The following is an 18,317-nucleotide window of genomic DNA, read 5'->3' on the forward strand; positions in this document are numbered from 1 at the left end:
TTTGTGTAGTTTGTGTGACTTCTGCATTGTGTGCTGTGGCTTGGGAGCACGGTAGAGAGTGGCTTCTACTATGGCATTCTGACTATGACATGGCCTGGTTTATTGTGGCTCAGCCTGACTCACTACTAAATCCCAATTCTAACCTGGGCAAAGCACACCTTATTTCCTGGTGGCTGTGCTCCCTTGACACTATAACCCCTAATTCTACTCTCAAGAAGATGGGAGTTTCGATGCATAGTCGCCAGGCTGAAGATCATACCCAGGAACTCAACATCCTCTTCTTTCCAACTCTTCCTCTCACGCCCACAGGCAGCTTCTTGTCCTAGGGCATCCTCTGCGCTTCATGGGGGGTACACGCCCTTCCCTCTGATGCTTTGCTGGCATGTTGTCCATGGCCTAATTTGATCTGTATGTTGAAGGTAGATCTCAGTGTGTCTTACCTTTTAGAGGGATGTGTATGGGCTCTTACCTAATTATATTGGCCTAAACCGTGTGTTTTATATTCACAGCTATCACTCAGAAACAAATATTGTCCGATATATGAAGAGATTGGAAAACAAAGACATTTCCCTTGTTCATAGCATGATTCCACTGGTAATTATTGCCTTTATTTCTATTTCCCACCCCACCCTGATCCCACCTCTTTGGGTCACATCTAATATGCTGCAAGAGGGATGAATGGGTGACCATTTGGGGAGATGGGAGGGCCGATCAGATAGACCATAGCATGTCACTAACGTAATATGCTTTGGCTGTGCTTCTTAAAGGGGTCCTGTACCATGAAGCTCAACAGTTCATCTGAACTCACAGTAAGTAGGTCACTTCTATTAAAAGGGAACTTAGCAGAGGCAGTGTCTTGGCTTATACATAAGCAGATAACTAGAGAAAGCTGCTGCTGGGACCGTGATTGAATAACTGCTTTAGTAATCCTTTACCTTGCTCTTCAACAATCTTGGGAGAAACCCTAACTTTATCACAACCCGATCATTTAAATTTATGGGTGAAATTATTTTTAAATATTAAAATAATTAAACATATAGTGTTTATGTCTTCCTACCTTCCCCAACTCCCCCCACCACCCTTTTAAACCTGCCATGTTGAAAGCTTTTATCAATTTGTAGTTGTTAAGCTCAGATAGAATTAAGAACCGTAAGCCTTCTTTCTAGAAATCCTTTCTCAGTGCCAGAAAGGTAGAGATTTGAGGTTTTAATTTGTTTCTTGTATCAACAGAAGATTTGTGTCCCCTGCTATGGTGTTTGGTAAGTATCTCTACTAGGCTAGGATGTTTCCTTTTTTCCATAGGATTAGTCTGATACGACAAATCACATCAGGCAAAGAAAATCATTTTATATTCTAATAGGAGGATTTTCCCCATTTGCTTTTCTGTTGGTGTTTTGTTCTGCTTCATGAAAAAAGAATGATATATGTGCTATGTAAGAGTTTGAATAAACCATGCCTGAAACAACTCATTGGGTTTCATGGATATAAATCTATTCAGGGGCCTTTTTGTTCCTGAAAAAATAGGAAATGGTTATACTTTTGTATAAGTTCCCTTTCTGGGCCTCTGTGACCCACTTGTAAAATGAAGGCAGTAATAGTACTTACCCCATAAGATTGTGGTAAGAGTTAAATGAATGAATGTATGTAAAGTGCTTAGAACAGTGCCTGGCACATAGTAAGCACCCTTTGTGTTAGCTGTTGATAATCATTATCATCATTATTAAAGTCAGTCTTATTACTATTACAATGTGTACATATGTGTACGTTTCCTCCCTTCTTGCTCTTCAGCCTATCACATGGAAAGAATTTGCAAACATCCACCCCTTTGTGCCTCTGGACCAAGCTCAAGGGTACCAGCAGCTTTTTCGAGAACTTGAGAAGGATTTGTGTGAACTCACGGGCTATGACCGAATCTCTTTCCAGCCTAACAGGTAAGGGGATTTCTTCTTCTGTCTTTTCAGTTATCTCTTGTAGTATAATACCCACTGGGATGGATGACTAGAAGGTCCAAAGTGGCCTCATTCACATAACTGGGAAGGTAGTGATGGCTGTTGTCTGGGAGCTCAGTTAAGGGTGTTGACCTGGGCCTTGGTTCTTCTCCATATGGACCTCTCCAGTGGTTGCTTGAGCTCCCTCAAAGAATTGGGTCTGGGTTCAAAGTGGAGTGTTCCAAGATGGAAGGACGTGGACGCTGCAAACTTCTTAAGGCTCAGCCTCTGGAGTTACACAACATCACTTCCAGAGCATTCTATCTGTCACAGCAAGTTTCAGGGCCAGCCCAGATTGAAAGTGGGAAGGGGACAACACGTGGGTGTGAATGTCAAGAGTCCTGGTTCATTGCAGGCCATCTTTGGAAGCTAGTTACTACATCCATCTTATAGTGTAAGAATCAGAGTTGAGCACACGTGTTAACTCCTTATAAGCAGTAATGCCTCAATCTAGTAAGGCCAGGAGAGTCCGTATCCTAGTTTGTTCTGTCACTAACTTTGAAAGTTCCCTTCCTTTTTTCTGTCCTCGGTCTCTGTCTGTAAAGTAAAAACATTTGAGCAACAGTGATTTTCAAAAGCAAAGGGCTCTTGCAGCATCTCCTGGGTACTTGTTAAAAAAATATAAATTCCTGGGCCCCACTCCAGAAGTACTGATCTCCAGGGGTTGAGACTAAAAGTCTTTGTTTTTAAGAAGCAACCAAGTGATTCTGATGTAGTATAGTCAACCTGGATCCACTGGATTTGTGATCTTTCTGTCTTCATGGGAATAGATAGACAGACAGACAGACATGTCGTCAGCATGTGAATTAACATCTGGGGATACCTTCAGAGGAGGAGTCTGGTATCTGCCCCGAGGTTCTCTACCTCCCACTGCTCAGTGTGGTTCTCCACCAGCAGTCTCAGCATTGGCAGCACCTAGAAGCTTGTTAGAAATGCCAGATTTCTATTTCAAGATACAAAAATCAAAGAATTTTTAAAACTGAGACATTTATTGTCTCATTTTCTGAGACAGAAGGTAATCAGATCTTAATCAGTTACTATCAAGCCCTACCTCCTGTTTGGAAACATAGGTAACACAGCAAAGCCATACACTTTGTGAAAACAATATACCCCATACAGTACAAACCCTTTAGGAAGAGGGCATGTGACAGATGAAAGGACACAGAGCTTTTTTAATGTTAGTCTCTCAAACTCTCATTTCATAAATAGGAAGGAATTGATGTTTATGAAAGTCAGGCTGTAGTATACCTTCATTAAAATGTCATCATGCAGCTTTGCTTTTTTTTTTTTTTAATTAAGGGAGGAACCTGAGTAAATTAACCTGAGGCAATAATACCTTAATTAAGTGTTGACAATGAAGAAACTGCCCTCTAGTGATGGAATATGATCACATCTTCTGTATTGTACTGGAGAGCAATTTTTCAAGACCATTTTAACTTTTAAAAGTCATTAGCTCTTTTTTTTTTTTAAAGTCATTAGCTCTTGCAGTAAATTGAGGTCCCAGGCAGGGTCTCCAGAAGACTGACTGAAGGATGAGGAAGCTCTCCTTCCCGTAAAGCAGTGGTTCCCAGGCCTGGAAATTAGACTCACATGGTGAGTCTATAACTAATCCTGATGTCCAGATCACAATCCCAGATAGAATAATAATCTCGATGGGGAAAGACTAGGTGGAGGGAAGGAGGCAGGCATGGGTATATCTTTAAGGCTCCCCGGGTAATTCCAGCTTGCAGCCAAGGTTGAAAACCATCGTCTTAGAAGTTTCTCTGTTCTCCTCAGTTTACCTAATGCTCTTTCTCTGTCTTACTCTCCTCATTTGTATGATTGTCAGCGAGGCTCCATTCTCTATCCCAGTCTTGGAGGAGGGAGAGAAATCTTTATCATTTTGTACCTCCTGGCAGTGATGCCTTCTCCAGCTCCAGAGATTCCCAGATATACCACCCATTTCCAAGAGCTGACTTGAGTGTTACAGAGGCTGTGTTGAGGCTTAGTAGAGGGATATTTCTGGTCCTGAGCAGAGGCTGCTATGACAGATAGGGAAATACCTTACTCTTTGTTGGGAAAATACAGGGGCTATGCTTGCAGTGAGTAAGGAAATTTGATGTCTAATTTGGGAAAAGAGGAAGGGATGCACCACATATTCTATGTGAGTGACTTTAGTTTTAGCTCTTCATAACCTCCCTCTTGGTTTATTTGTGGTAATCTTTTCTCCATAGGTGGATTATAAATCCCAGGTCTTATAATTCTATATTCCAGGTCTCAGAGTCAGTCTACCACAGGGCTAACTACTTACTGGTTAATTAGTCATGATTTAATGCTGGCTAGTGTCCACTGAAGTCTAAGGGACCAGTGTAGGCTTTATAGTTATTGTAAGAAGAAACACAAGTTTTCTTGACTACTCTGCACAGAAAAAGAATTTAGTGTACAATGTCAGCCACTGAAGTTATACTCATAAAATAGAGGGTGTAGTAACCTCTTTTATCAAGGGACCATTTCCTGGTGTTTTTATTTATACCTGACAAGTTGGAACTGGTCAGTGTGTCTACAGAGTTCTAGAGTCCAGTCACCAAAACTTTGGAATCTAAATATATTTCCCTTCTTTTTTTGTTACTGCATGGTATTTAAAAGATAACTATGGCATAATTTTTAGGAAGTAGTGTTAGTAATATTTTATAACTTAATTTTTTATTGTGGTAAAATATACATAATATAAAATTTACTATTTTAACCATTTTTAACTGTCCAGTTCAATGGCATTCATTACATTCACATCATTGTACAACCATCAACTCTGTCTAGCTCCAGAACTTTTTTATCTTCCCAAATCGAAGCTCTGTACCCATTAAACAATATTTCCTCATTTACCCCTTACCCCAGCGCCTGGCAACCGTGATTCTACTTTCTGTCACTATTAACTTGACCACTCTACGTACAGCACATAAATGGAATCATACAATATTTGTCCTTTTGTGTCTGGCTTATTTCACTTAGCATAATGTCTTCAGGGTTCATCCATGTTGTGACATGTCAGCATTTCCCTCCTTTTAAAATATTCCATTGTATGTATGTACCACATTTTGTTTATCCATTCTTCCATCAATGGACATATGGGTTGTTTCAACCTTTTGGTTATAAGGAATAATGCTGCTATGAGTGTTGGTGTACAAATACCTGTTTGAGTCCCTGCCTTCAGTTCTTTTGGGTGTATAGCCAGACATGAAATTGTTGAATATATGGTAATTCTGTTTAATTTTTTAAGGAACTGCCATACTGTTTTACAGATCTATGCAGAGGCATAGATGGAAAGAGAATCAAAGGATGGACACCGAAATAGTTATCTCAAGGTGGTAGAATTTCAAGTGATTTTTACTTTTTGTCCTTACGCTATTTTAGTTTATAAAAACGTTTTTTAACCACGATATATGTTATTTTAATACAATCCAAAAATAAGTTACTTTTATTGTGGGGAACGTGCATATTATGAAACAATGAAATTCTTGATAAGATGCTTACAGATTCATTTCCACCCTGACTCTCCTGATCTCAGGGGGTTTGGCCATCAGCTGATAGCATAATGAAGTTGGCTTTGAACTTGCCTTGGGGTTGAGGCAAACCACTGGTCTTCCTTTGTAGCAAAGCCGTACTCAAAGTGAGGAAGGTTTGCAACAAAGGGCAAAAGAGCCAAACTCTGTAGAATAGAGTAATATTTAACATCAAGTGGACTCGAAATACAACTCTCTGGTTCTAAAATGCCTAAGTAGGAAAACTGCAATTTTCGGGCATAAACCTGAGTGTTTCTGCCTGTTTTCCTGATGGCTCCGCCTCGTCTGTGCTGCTGGGCCCTCACATAATGTCTTCCAGTCCAGAGCAGTTCTATGTTATGCCCACAGAGGGTTTTTATTCTTTCTCTCTTTCTCTAATAGTTCCCGCCTAGATAGAGACTGCCACAGGGCCTTTGTCTGCAGTGCACTTTCTTCTGAGGGGAAATCAGCAGCTCAAAGGAGAGGTTAGCTAGCACCTAGGATATGTGAGGCCTCCAGAGCTCTGTCATGTGGCTTCCTCCCTAGTTGTGATGTAGGTTTCTCTCCTATACAGCAAGAAAGGGAAAACTACCTTATTGATCTGAGATTTAATTGAGGGATGGCTGATAAATATGGATGATAAAGGATTTTGTAACCAAAAACTGTGGCGTGAAATCTTTGGTTCATATAGCCAAGCCTTCACTTGGTCTGTTTCCTGGGACAGTTAGATCCCAACGTTGTTTAAAGGACTTGAAACAAAAATGTCAAGAAACTTGTCCCCATTTCTCTTATTTATTTGCTCAATCTATAAACGCGGAGTGCATTTCCAGCTTAGTGGAGAACGTAGCCAGATAATATTTAATTACCTTTCCATTTCCTACTGTGCCCAGCGCAGCTTGCTTCGGCTTGTTCCCCGTATCCCTGTGACACTCTTAAAATCATTCAGCAGCACACAAATACACTCTAGGAATTGCTAGGTTAGAATTATGATGTAATGTTTAAGGCAGACAGAAACAGCATTTAACACCTTCCACGGATATCTAAAATGAAAGACAAGCTGGAATTATTATTAGCTCACTTGGCTCATAAAAGTGAGGGAGTTGTTTTTGTCTTTAAAAACTGCAAACTGTGATCTTGAGTGTAGATAGAGCTAGCAGTTGCTTTCCCGGAATCTCCTCCTGGTAAGGTTCTTCAATGAGGTGTGAACAGGGCGCAATCAATGACTCTCAAACTTTATTGTGCATGAGAATCACCTGTAATTGCTAAGTCCCACCACCAGAGTTTCTGATTTAATGAGTCTGGATTGAGGCCTGAGAATTTGTATTTCTAATATAATCCTGGGGGATGAGGTGGTGCTGGTTTGGCTACCACACTGTGAAAACCACGGCCTGCAGGGGTTCTCAGTCCTGGCTGCATATTAGAATTCCTGGGGAGCCTTTGAGGTATACCATGGCCTCCCCACCGTGCAAACTAGCTACATCGGAATCGCCTCCAGGGGCAGTACCCAGGCATCACAGAGTTTTTAAAAAGCTCCTCAGGTGATACTAATGTGCATCACTGGGTTGCAAAGTGTGTTGACCTGGAGGAACACCAAAGAGGGAGGTTTAGTTATGCCTAATATCTTCCAGTGGAGTGAACTTTAAAACTGGCCTTTGCAGGCCAAGTCATGACTGTCATGTGCAGATCACATTGTTTACAACAGAGTCAAACCCCTGATAGTGGCCATGTCCCTCCCCTTCTTTCCTGAGCTCATGGTCAGTGTCATTGAGTAGACTTACCTCATTCATAACTTCTGATTCGCTTTCCTACTGGGCCTAGTGCAGCTTCAGAGCCCTCCCTTACAGAGAGCTCTGAGAAACCAGATATTAGAGACCCTCTCTGATGAGTGACTAATTTCCCAAGGAGACACTCAGAGTGCCAGGAAGAGAAAGAAGGGTGAAGGATGAAAAGAGCCACTTTTGGGGAAATATAAAGCAATGAGAAGGATCTCCCCTTCCCCAACTTTCTTGACTCTCAAGAGTATATTTGGATTTTTGCAGTTTGTAAGGCTTTGGAGAAGTGGTTCTCACACTGGGCTGTACCCACAGAATTTCTGATTCAGTACTCCTGGGGTGCAAGCCAAGCATTTATATTTCTAACAAGTCCCCGGGTGATGCTGATATTTGGGGATTTCGAGTTTGAAAACCACTGCTTTAAGGTGCTCTTGAGATATCAGAAAGGTTAGAGTGGCTGGATCCATCCAGATGTTTTTTGCCCAGAATTCAAAGGTTAAGCATAGAATTTAGCTTATGTCAAATTAGATACAGGTTGGTAAGAACATGTTGAGGGGGTGTTATTTTAAGCTACTAGAAGCAGAGATCTAGGTAGTGTTTAGAATATTTGAGTTATGCAACAAAGAGTTTGATTGAATTTGAATTGCTTCTAAGATATGGAAGCATATCATGTTTATCCTGTCTGTAAGTTAGGAGTCAGCACTAATTCTACCTTGTTTTCTTGAGAGTGGTCCTCTGAGGTTGCCGTGCACTGATTCAGGTCATTTTTGACACACTGGCTGTTTTGTTGATCATTTTACTGTGATTAGTTTTACCATAATGTCAGTTTCTTAGCTAACATTTCACTTGGATCATTTTTGTTCCTAACCACTCGTTGGTGGTATTTTTAAAGTAAAGAAGGGTTTGGATGAGGACAGTTTGGCATTAGAATGTCCAACATCAAAACATTATGTATCACAAGAAATTATTAATAGTGCTTCTTTCTGGGGAGTAAGACTGGGAAGAATTTGGGGGGGGGTTGCTTTCTTTTCTTTTTTTACTGTAAGCTTCATCCCTTCTGCATTGATGGAATTTTAAAAAAATCAGACAAACATATTACTTTTATAATACAAATTTTAAATTCATCTGTAAATTAGGTGGCATATCCCAATGAGACAGATGAGAGTAAGATCCAGAGGAGCTCAGGGTAGAATTGTTTGAAAAGGGACAGCAAATCAAGGAAGGCTTTGATATTAGGGGCAAGAGAAACTCCAGGATGGCCCCATCTCTTTGTTAGACCTGCCTAGGAATGAGTGACTTTAAAAAGCTGTGTTGTAGGAGAAATTTAGTAATCCCCTCCTGCCACACGACACCGTCATTAAGTAAAGGTTCTTAGGTGCAACAACAGAAGATGGGTTGGCATAATTTAAGCAGAAAAGCAATTTATAGGGTGAAGATATTGGGTGCTTCCCAGAATTGATGGAAAAGCTGGAGAATGGGGCTTCAAAAGTGAGCAAGACCCAAGGGAAGTTGGCAGCAGAGAACCAATCAAGGTCACGCCAGGGGAAGCATCACCACCACCACTGTGACTGCCCTTTTCCTAGGGTCACTCTCTCCAGATTCATGAAGTCCCAGGCTGGAGTATCCGTTAGGTTGAGACTGGGTTACATGTCTAGCACCTCGTTCATGGGTAGTGATTGGGAATATCTGGTCCCTTTCTGCTTCCATAGGGTGTGTTAGGACCCTGCCTTTCCCTAGACTCACACAAAAGGGGAAATTCCCCTTTTAAGGGGACTGAAAGGCTGAGCATTTCTACATATACATCCACAAAAAGAGCAACAATGAGAACCTGCAAATCTCCAACATCCTAATGTAACTTTCCTTTCTATTTCTAAGCACATTCACATGTTTGATCATCACAGCACCATTTTCTAATTGAGTTGCCTTTGTTTTTTACTGTTTGTTATGTAGTTTCTTTGTTACTGTTTTTACTGTTTATATGTAGTTTGCAGATATTTTCTCCCAATCTGTAGCGTGTCTTTTCATCTTCTTAACAGGGTCTTTTGCAGAGCAAAAGTTTTCAACTATGATGAAGTTCAGTTTATCCATTTTTCCTTTTATGAATTGTGCTTTTGATTTCAAGTCAAAGAACTCTTTGACTAGCTCTAAATTTCAAAGATTTTCTTCTGTTTAATCCTAAAAGTTTTACCGTTTTATGTTTTACATTTAAGTCCATGATCTATTTTGAGATAGTTTTTGTGTAAGGTATGAGACTTAGCTTGACCTATGGAAGTCTAATTGTTCCAGCATTATTTGTTGAAAAGGCTGTCTTTCCTCTATTGAATTACTTTTGCAGTTTTGTCAAAAATCAGTTGGGTTTATATATGTGAATTTATTTCTGGTTTCTATATTCGATTCCATTGATCTACAAGTATATCCTTCCACTAATAATACACTATTTATTACAGTAACTATATAATAAGTCTTGGCATCAGACTGATTCTTCTTGCTTTTTTCTTTTTCAAAATGAAGCTATTTCAGTCACTTTGCCTTTACATATAAATTTCAGAATAATCTTATGTCTACAAAAATCTTGGTTTTATTGGATAATGATGCATATTTTAGTTCTTAAATATTATAGTTTTGGGACTTCCCTGGTGGCGCAGTGGTCAAGACTCCACGTTCCCAATGCAGGGCGCCTGGGTTCGAACCCTGGTCAGGGAACTAGATCCCACATGCATGCCGCAACCAAGAGTTCACACGCCGCAACTAAGGAGCCGGTGAGGTGCAACTAAGGAGCCGGTGAGGTGCAACTAAGGAGCCTGCCTGCTGCAACTGAGACCCAGTGCAACCAAAATAAATAAATAAATTTTTTTTTTTAAAGTTATAGTTTTTACAACAGGCTAGATGTTAGATATTGATATTATAGGTGGTTGAAGGGAAACAATTCACTTCGTATTTAAATTTACAGTTTATCACTCAAAAAAACCTTTTCATGAAAAATGTCTTTTTAAATGTAATAATTTTAAAAACATATAGGAAACTTCTTAAGAAGTTCAGATATTATTAGAAATAAAATAGGCCCACAGACTTGTAGACAGCTTAGAAGAAAACTTCTCTGAAACTGCACACTAAACGTGGCCATTAGTGTGTGAACTACAATGGTGTGTTAAAAACTACTGAATGATTTTCAGAAGAATATCTAGAGAAAATTAAAACAAGAATAGATTTGGTAAATCTCGATACTTGATAGTTCAAAAAAATTGTATAAATCTTGAATCATCAGCACCCAAAATTTTAAATGTTATGATCCATAACATGATCATTTTCTTTAGGGCACTTTTTTTTTAAAATTAATTAATTAATTAATTAATTTCTGGCTGTGTTGGGTCTTCGTTGCTGCGCTCGGGCTTTCTCTAGATGTGGCAAGCGGGGGCTACTCTTCGTGGTGGTGCTCAGGCTTCTCATTGTGGTGGCTTCTCTTGCTGTGGAGCATGGGCTCTAGGCGCGCGGGCTTCAGTAGTTGCGACATGCGGGCTCTGTAGTTGTGGCTCGCCGGCTCTAGAGCACAGGCTCAGTAGTTGTGGCACATGAGCTTAGTTGCTCCGCGGCATGTGGGATCTTCCGGGACCAGGGCTTGAACCTATGTCCCCTGCATTGGCAGGCGGATTCTTAACCACTGTGCCACCAGGGAAGTCCCTAGGGCACATTTTTAACACCTTTTGACTTGTATAAATATAGTATCCCACTTTGACTTGTATAAATAAAACATCCTACTGTTTTCTCAGTTCAATTTATAGTATAATTCAACAGGAATTTTGGTGACTGCTGGGGTTCACACTAAGTCATGAATTGTAGCGTATTCTGCAGTCACACAAATGGGTTCTATGTTACTTTTTTGTAAGTATATATACTGTGCAGAAATCTTTCTCTTAAAAACAGCAGTTACAATAATCCATCTTCAAATATTCCCAAGCAGACAACTTCTGAAGAATTTCTTATGGTGTATATAAAGTCAGCCACTGTATTCTTTAGGTGGAACAAAGAGGTTATTTAATGACTGGTTGAGGATGACTTCTGCAATCAGTGACAAAGGTACTCAGTAACTGACCAAAATGCCTTCTTTATAGGATGCAATTCACTTATAATCTTATGCTTAAATTGTATGCTTAAAAAGTGCTGTGCTTTCCACCTGTGACTATTGGCCATGCATATCATTCTGCAAAATCATCTGTAGGAGCAGGCCATCCATGTTCCTTCTTCATCATAGATAGACGTATCTGCAGTTATATTTCTAAAATCTAGTGGAAGTTTCCAAGTGTCCCTTGGGATTTATTTTGTGTGATAGTCCAATAAAAATTTGTTCCAAAGATCTAAAAATTTAACCTTTCCAGATAGAACTAAATTGTAATATTTCTTAATCTTAACCTTTGCTCAGTGCTCTTAGCAAAGGTAAAGGTAAAATGATAAAAATCTTTGAAGTTTATTTTGTCCTTCTTGCTCTAATCTTAGCAAAAGAGCTGAACTATCACTCTAGCTCTGTCATGCCATCTTCAAATTCCACCCCCCCTTTAATTAATTTTTTTGCCAAATTCACATTGAATAGCTGCCCTGAAATCCCACACTTACGATGATACACTGACGCTAATAGGGTCTAGGTTTAAATCATTACAAAACTGTTGAATCCCATCAACTCCAATTTATTTTCACCTTGTGGATCATTGTACTTGCTATACAGTTGTTCTAGCTTCGTCTAGTCTACTGGATTTCTCGTGGATTCTTTGTAGAATGAGTCTGGGTTTTGGAAGAAGTTGCTAGTTGTCACTCATTCTGTGTTAAACAGTACAATATGTCGCAGTTTTTTCACCAGCCTGAGTAAATGCTGTGACTGGGGGCCTTGTTTTTCTCAGACAGTTTAAGCTTATGCCTACCTGGCACTTCTAAGTGGGTCTGAGGCTCCCCATTTACTGGCATCCTCCTCACTGTGGCTGGCTCTGCAGGTCCAGGCCAGTAGCCACTTCATTTTAAATAGATGTCAGAAGACCACTATCCTAGCTGCCCCTCCACAGGTAGTACTTTTCTGACGGGTTCTGTCTGGGTTATGCTTATAAGCAGTTACTTTTCATAATACTTTTCCACCAACAGGTGGCACTAATAATTCCCCTTATTTCCATAGTACCCTAGGAATAAGACTTGTGTGGCATTTAGAACATATCTTTTGTACTTTTTTGAGTTGAAACATGGCTGATTTTTAAGAGTATCTAAGGCAGAAAACACCCAGCATTCCTGATCAAGTCTTTAGCATGTTGCCTTTCTCCTGGATTACTGGCTCCTAGCTCCAGTCTCTTCTTTCACTCCTAGTCTAAACACCTTGGTTGGTCTTCCAACAAAACAAGATGAGTAGAAGTCATGAGAAAAACACAGAGAGAAATACAAAATCCATGTGCTGAAGTCCCTTTCCATGGGAGAAAGGATGACATTAATGTTGATTGTCTGGACTGGAGAAGAACTCAATTTTGAACAAATTGACTAAACATTTATTGCAGAGCTACTCCATGCATAGTACTATTCTATATATTCCCTGTGAGTACTATTCTATATATTCCCTGTGAATGTATAGAACTCTAATACCTAAGATCCTATTCTCAAAGCCTATACCCTAATTGAGATAAAATAGGCACACGAAGTACATGTGAGATCTATAATTTCAATGTATAGTGTATGAATAGGATGGTATTATCAGAAGAACGAGTAGAGTAAAATACTCCACGAGTTTGGAGGAGGTAAAGAATAATTCAGTCATTCAGTCAGTCAATCAGTATTTATTGAACACCCCCTATGTCAGTGTTCTTGGCGTAGAGAAAACAATGTTGACATGAAATTTCTAAAAATCTTATATTTGTACTTGTATGGAAATATGTATGGAAATATGTTAATATAAATGTTTCAGACATTACATGAAATTTCTAAAAAAAAAAAAAAAAAAAGAAAACAATGTTGATAAAGACAGATAAGATTTCTGCCTTCAGGGAAGGCCTCTCTGAGGAGGTGACACTTGAGCTGAGGCCTAAATACTGATAAGAAGCCAGATATTTGAAGAACTAGAGGAGGAGCTTTCCAAGCAGAAGGAACATTTAGTGAAAAGCCCCAAGACAGACATTGGCTTGATCTGTTTCAGGGAAGGAAGAAGGCTTGGGTGGCTGGAGGATAGTGAGCAAGGAGAGGATGGTAGAAGACACGGGTGTAGAGGTGGGTGGAAGTCACAGATCGTGTGGGGGATTTGTAGGCCATGGTGAGGAACTGGATTTGTGACTTTGGGGAAGGCTTTATAGAAGAGGCAGAACTTGAGTTGGGACAGTTGAAGAATGGTGGATTTGGCTTGCTGGAGGGAAAGGAGAGGGTGACAGAGGTTGAGGGTTGTGGAAGTGCTCATTCAAATGCTGTGGTAGCCCATCCTCAGCCCATCCTGAGTCACAGAGTGATGAGGGTTGCTGCCTGAAGATGGTGATGATTGATGATGATGATGATGACGTTGATGATAGTGATGATAGTTGCCAGTACTTAATGAGTGTTTACCTAGTGCCAGGCACTGTGAAAAGCCCTTTACCATGGATCATCTCATGTCTTATCATAACTGCCCTTCGAGTTGGGTGCAATTATTATGCACATTTCAGAGATGAGAACACAGAGAGGCTAAGTAAATAGTGGTGTAAGTGGTTTGCTAAATCGTGGCATGTTCATTTTCCTGTTCTCAAAATAAAGAACATCAAATGAGCTAGAACTTGTTTTTCAGAAGCCAGAAAAATAGAAGCCCAGTGTTTGCCTCCCTCCCTGGAAGAGAGAGGAGAGAGGCAAAGCTCACTCAGTGTGGGTGATGAGGAAATGGGTGCCCCAGGTCTTATGGGGACAGGCCTTTTACATGGAGCTAAACCTCCTAGTTCTGTCAGTCAGACAAGGGTTCTGTGAAGGAAAGCCAGTGTTTGCTCCCATGACTCTCAATCCTTTGGGAAGCACAGCGTGCTCAGAGGAGCCTCACTGCTTACAAGTGAAGCACGAGACCCCTTAAGACAGGCCAACTTGTATCAGTGTCTCCGGCTGTCACTGTTGGCCGGTTGGGCATGTAATACTCTGACTCAGTTTCTTCATGTGCAAAATGAAGACAATGGTACCTATCTTGTGGGGGTATTAGGAGGATTAAATAAGATGGTGTAAAATGCTTGGTGGTGACAACAACAATGTTTCCCATTTACCTGTGTTTACTCCGTGCACAGTGCCTGGTAAAGAGGAAGTGCTTAATTAATGGAGCAGTTTATACTTATTGTTATTATTATTATTCCTTAACTCATCTAGTCTCTTCTGCTGCTCTGTGACACCCACATTGTGGAAATCACCACTTTCCTTCCTTTCCTCCAGCCAGGCTCTACGCCCTGCACACCCAGATGTTTCCCTGTTCTCTGTCCTTTTCTCATGCTGAGCCCTAAATCGTCAATTCTGCCGTCTCCTGACACCAAACCATCAATGCCCCTATGCTAGTTTGCAGATATTTCAAATCCAACTGGTTCCATCCCAGCGTTCTCTCAAAAAATGTTTTCCAATGCTCAAAATTTTAGCTTTTAGTTTAGAAATTAAACAGTTTATCCAATTTATTCTTAAGCCTTGTGCTTTTTTAGAGTATGATCTCAATATTACGGGGTGACCAGAAGCGATGAATGCCAAAACCACCGCGCCTTCCACAGAGTCAAAAGATGGTGTAATTTTGCGAAATGGAGGAAATATGCATTTTGAATGGGATTAAAAAAACCTATTACTCACTTCCTTTCCTTCCTGCAGAGAGTACTGAGAACATTAAGTAACAGTTTATGACTGACTCAGCATCCCTCCCTGGAATGTTAGTCATTAAGTGTTCTCTAAAAGTAGTGTCTTCAAGGACTGCTGAGACGGGGATGGCCAGCCTCTAGCAGCCATGATCATTAGGGCTTGGGAAAGCCAACCCTGAGACTGTCAGGAATGGTGCCACACTCAAAGTGTACAGTTCCTTTGGGGTAATCTGATCATTGACTAAACATTTGGTGATGTTAAGAAATTATTGTTCATTGTTTTAGGTGTAATAATTATCTTTTGTTTTTATTTATTTATTTATTTATTATGGCCGCGCCATGCGGCATGCGGGATCTTAGTTCCCCAACCAGGATCAAACCCGTGCCCACTGCACTGGAAGCGTGGAGTCTTAACCACTGGACCATCAGGGAAGTCCCTACAGTTATCTTTTAAAAATAATTCTTATCTTTGGAAGATACATATTGAAGATTGAATTGATGAAATGATATGATGCTTGAGTTCTGCTTCAAAATAATCTAGTTCAGAGTGAAGGATATAGGTGGAAACAAGATTGACCATAATCTGATCATTTTTAAAGCTGGGTGATAGGTATAATGTGATGGTTCCTTATATTCTTCTCTCTACTTTTCTATAATTTTGGAATTTTCCATAATAAAAAAAAATTTTTTAGGTGCATGGGTAAGCTTTAGTGCACAGACCAGGTACTGTTCTGGTTGTTCAAGCCTTTAGGCTCATGCAGGGGTCCTAGGTGAGCTTTTAGTGTCACATGTTGGTGAACACACAGCCTGTGCCCGATGAATACTGAATGAGTAAATGAAAGCAGAGAGGCATAAAGCTCTGACCCTTTTCTTCCTGTCTTTGCAGCGGAGCCCAGGGGGAATACGCTGGGCTGGCCACTATCCGAGCCTACTTAGACGGGAAAGGAGAGAGACACAGAACAGTGAGTGTGGACCGTTTGCTCACCACCGGGGGGTGGGGGGAGGGCAGCAGGTTCAGCTTTAGGGTCCCTTTCATTCTGTGGGACACTCCCTCCAAGTCTTCTTGGAAGAAGCTGGGGAAACATATAATCAAGAAACAAATGTCTATGAACTGGCTATTACGATCCTTGCCTCCAAGACGTTTCACTGGACCATTTTGAGGGAAAACATTGGGAGATAAAAGGCTTTCTCTCAAACCCAGTCTGTAAAAGTCAGCCAGTTGGCTGTGGACCTGCTCCCCGCAGGGAGCAAAGGGAGGAAGGGGCAGGAATGTTGCCATTCCAAGCCTCCCTCCTTGGCTCAGCCCTGGACAGAGGGCAGAGACTGAGCTTTCATTCTTCTGTAACTCCTACTGTGCCTGAGCACAGTTCTTGTCATATGTATGCTCAGAAAATATTTATTGAATAAATAAATTCCCTATTAAGTGATTCTCAGCTCTAAGCAACAAAAGAAGACATGGGACATGGAGCAGAGTTCACGGTTCTGCTTCTTTGTTTGCTTTGGGTGAGAGTCTAGTCTCCAGGGTCCAAACTGCTTTTGGGGGGCCCTTGTGCGGCCAGCAGGTGCTAATGGGCTCGCCAGGCCTCCACTAATCCCCAAAGGCAGTGCCTTTAGCAGATGACCTAACAACACAGGCTTCAGATTGTGGCTGAAGGAGGTCTGTGTTCCTGGGACCTTCATTTTGGTGATGGCCACGCTAAACTTGAACTTCATGAGCTGTGGAGGTGGTGCTAGAGGGAGCAGTGGGTAGGAGCCAGGAGCAGGTCGAAGTGTCTGCCCAGCCCAGGAGAGTTAGAGAAAAAGGTGCTGGGGTGGTCTGGCTGCCCACATAAGTGGGGTGCAGTGGGTGGTAGTCCAATCTTAGTCCATTCCTGGTTTTATTAAAGCTGGAAGATAGTTTATGGCCAGTTGCCTGGATTTTGCAGTGAAGAATTTAAATACTATTTCACTTCCCTTTCACAAAAGGGGAGAAAAAAAATTTTCTCCCACCTTCCCTTGCTTATCCATCCTGATTACACAGGTGTGTTTTCCCAGGCCTTCGTCCTGGTTGGGGAATAGAATTGACTTTCAAAGACCTTTTGGAAAACAGGACATTTATTACTTGAATAAGTTATTGAAGACTGGCCACATGCGAGCCACTGTGTGCGCCAGTCCAGAGAGAGATCAAGCGATAAATAAGACAGACACAGTCCCTGATATTTCAACTTTTTTTTTTCGCTTAGGTGTTGAATTCTTTAACTTTCTAAGGAAGGGTTAGTTTGGAATTACGATTGTTCTTTGGACCTCAGAATCTCAGCACCGTCATAGAGTCAGAAAGGAAACACTGGGACTCCAGTGAGAGGATGCCAGATGACTGACATTTAAAGTTGCTTTTTCTATTTTTCCTCCGTGGCTTCCATGTACTCAGTAGCCCCTGGAACTCCCCATTGTTATGTTCTTTAACCATGAGGTGTCTGGGACTCCTGGGGAGGGAGCCATTCATCCTGTGTAACCATCTTCATGTCGCTCCTGCTTTATGGAGAGGCTGCCGAGATCTACACTGTGGTGCTTGTGGAAAGCCAGTGAGCAGCTAGCGAGAAAAGGCCAGCTAAAACCCAGGGCTGTCCACTCTGTGATACTTCCCATCCCTCCTTGGTTCCCTGCTCTTTAATCTGACACCCGGAGCTATCTGTGAATGTCTAGGAGTTGGGAACCAAACCAGAAAGGTCAAGGAAAAAGGATGAGAGACGTTTTGATTGGGCCTGGGCAGAGTTCTTCTGTGACTCATGGATTCTTTTTAGCTCCTTTTCCTTCTTTGTTTTTTCCAGTCCTCCCTTCTCTCTCAGTCCCCTTGTGTGTGACTTTTCTTCTGGCACCACTGTTCACACTACCATCACTGAAATGTTGGAAGAGGTTATTCCACTGAAGGACAGAGAGGAGTGGGATGCTGCATTTTGGGGGGTGGGTGAGGGGAGGCAGGGAAAGCTACCCAGTCACTGAGCTTGTAGAAATACAGAATTCTTAAGTTCGGAAATGTTGGCATCCTTTCTAGATTAAAGATTTTAATTAAACCTGACTTTTTTAGTTAGAGAAAAAGAAAATGACTTATTATTCAAATAATCAGGATTTTTCAACATCAGAGATGTCTAAGACAGCTGCTTCCATACAACAGACTCTAATGGAATCTAGTAAAATATATCCTTTTGGGGCTTCCCTGGTGGCGCAGTGGTTGAGAATCTGCCTGCTAATGCAGGGGACACGGGT

The 18,317-nt window shown here is 41.1% G+C and overlaps 1 protein-coding gene and 1 pseudogene across 2 annotated transcripts in view; one reads left to right on the plus strand and one right to left on the minus strand.

Moving 5' to 3' along the window:
* The window catches only part of GLDC (glycine decarboxylase), a 99,995-nt gene that overhangs the window by 48,674 nt on the left and 33,004 nt on the right, over positions 1-18,317 (plus strand). For both annotated transcript variants that reach the window (XM_059924751.1, XM_059924752.1), the window contains exons 13-16: positions 510-594; positions 768-809; positions 1,789-1,931; positions 15,961-16,036. In XM_059924751.1, coding sequence (XP_059780734.1) covers positions 510-594; positions 768-809; positions 1,789-1,931; positions 15,961-16,036 — 346 coding nt within the window. The remainder of the gene's footprint in view (positions 1-509; positions 595-767; positions 810-1,788; positions 1,932-15,960; positions 16,037-18,317) is intronic.
* On the minus strand, positions 11,427-12,280 carry LOC132367583 (DCN1-like protein 2; annotated as a pseudogene).

This window comes from Balaenoptera ricei, chromosome 6 (genome assembly GCF_028023285.1).
Source record: "Balaenoptera ricei isolate mBalRic1 chromosome 6, mBalRic1.hap2, whole genome shotgun sequence".
In the NCBI taxonomy this organism is placed as follows: Eukaryota; Metazoa; Chordata; class Mammalia; order Artiodactyla; family Balaenopteridae; genus Balaenoptera; species Balaenoptera ricei.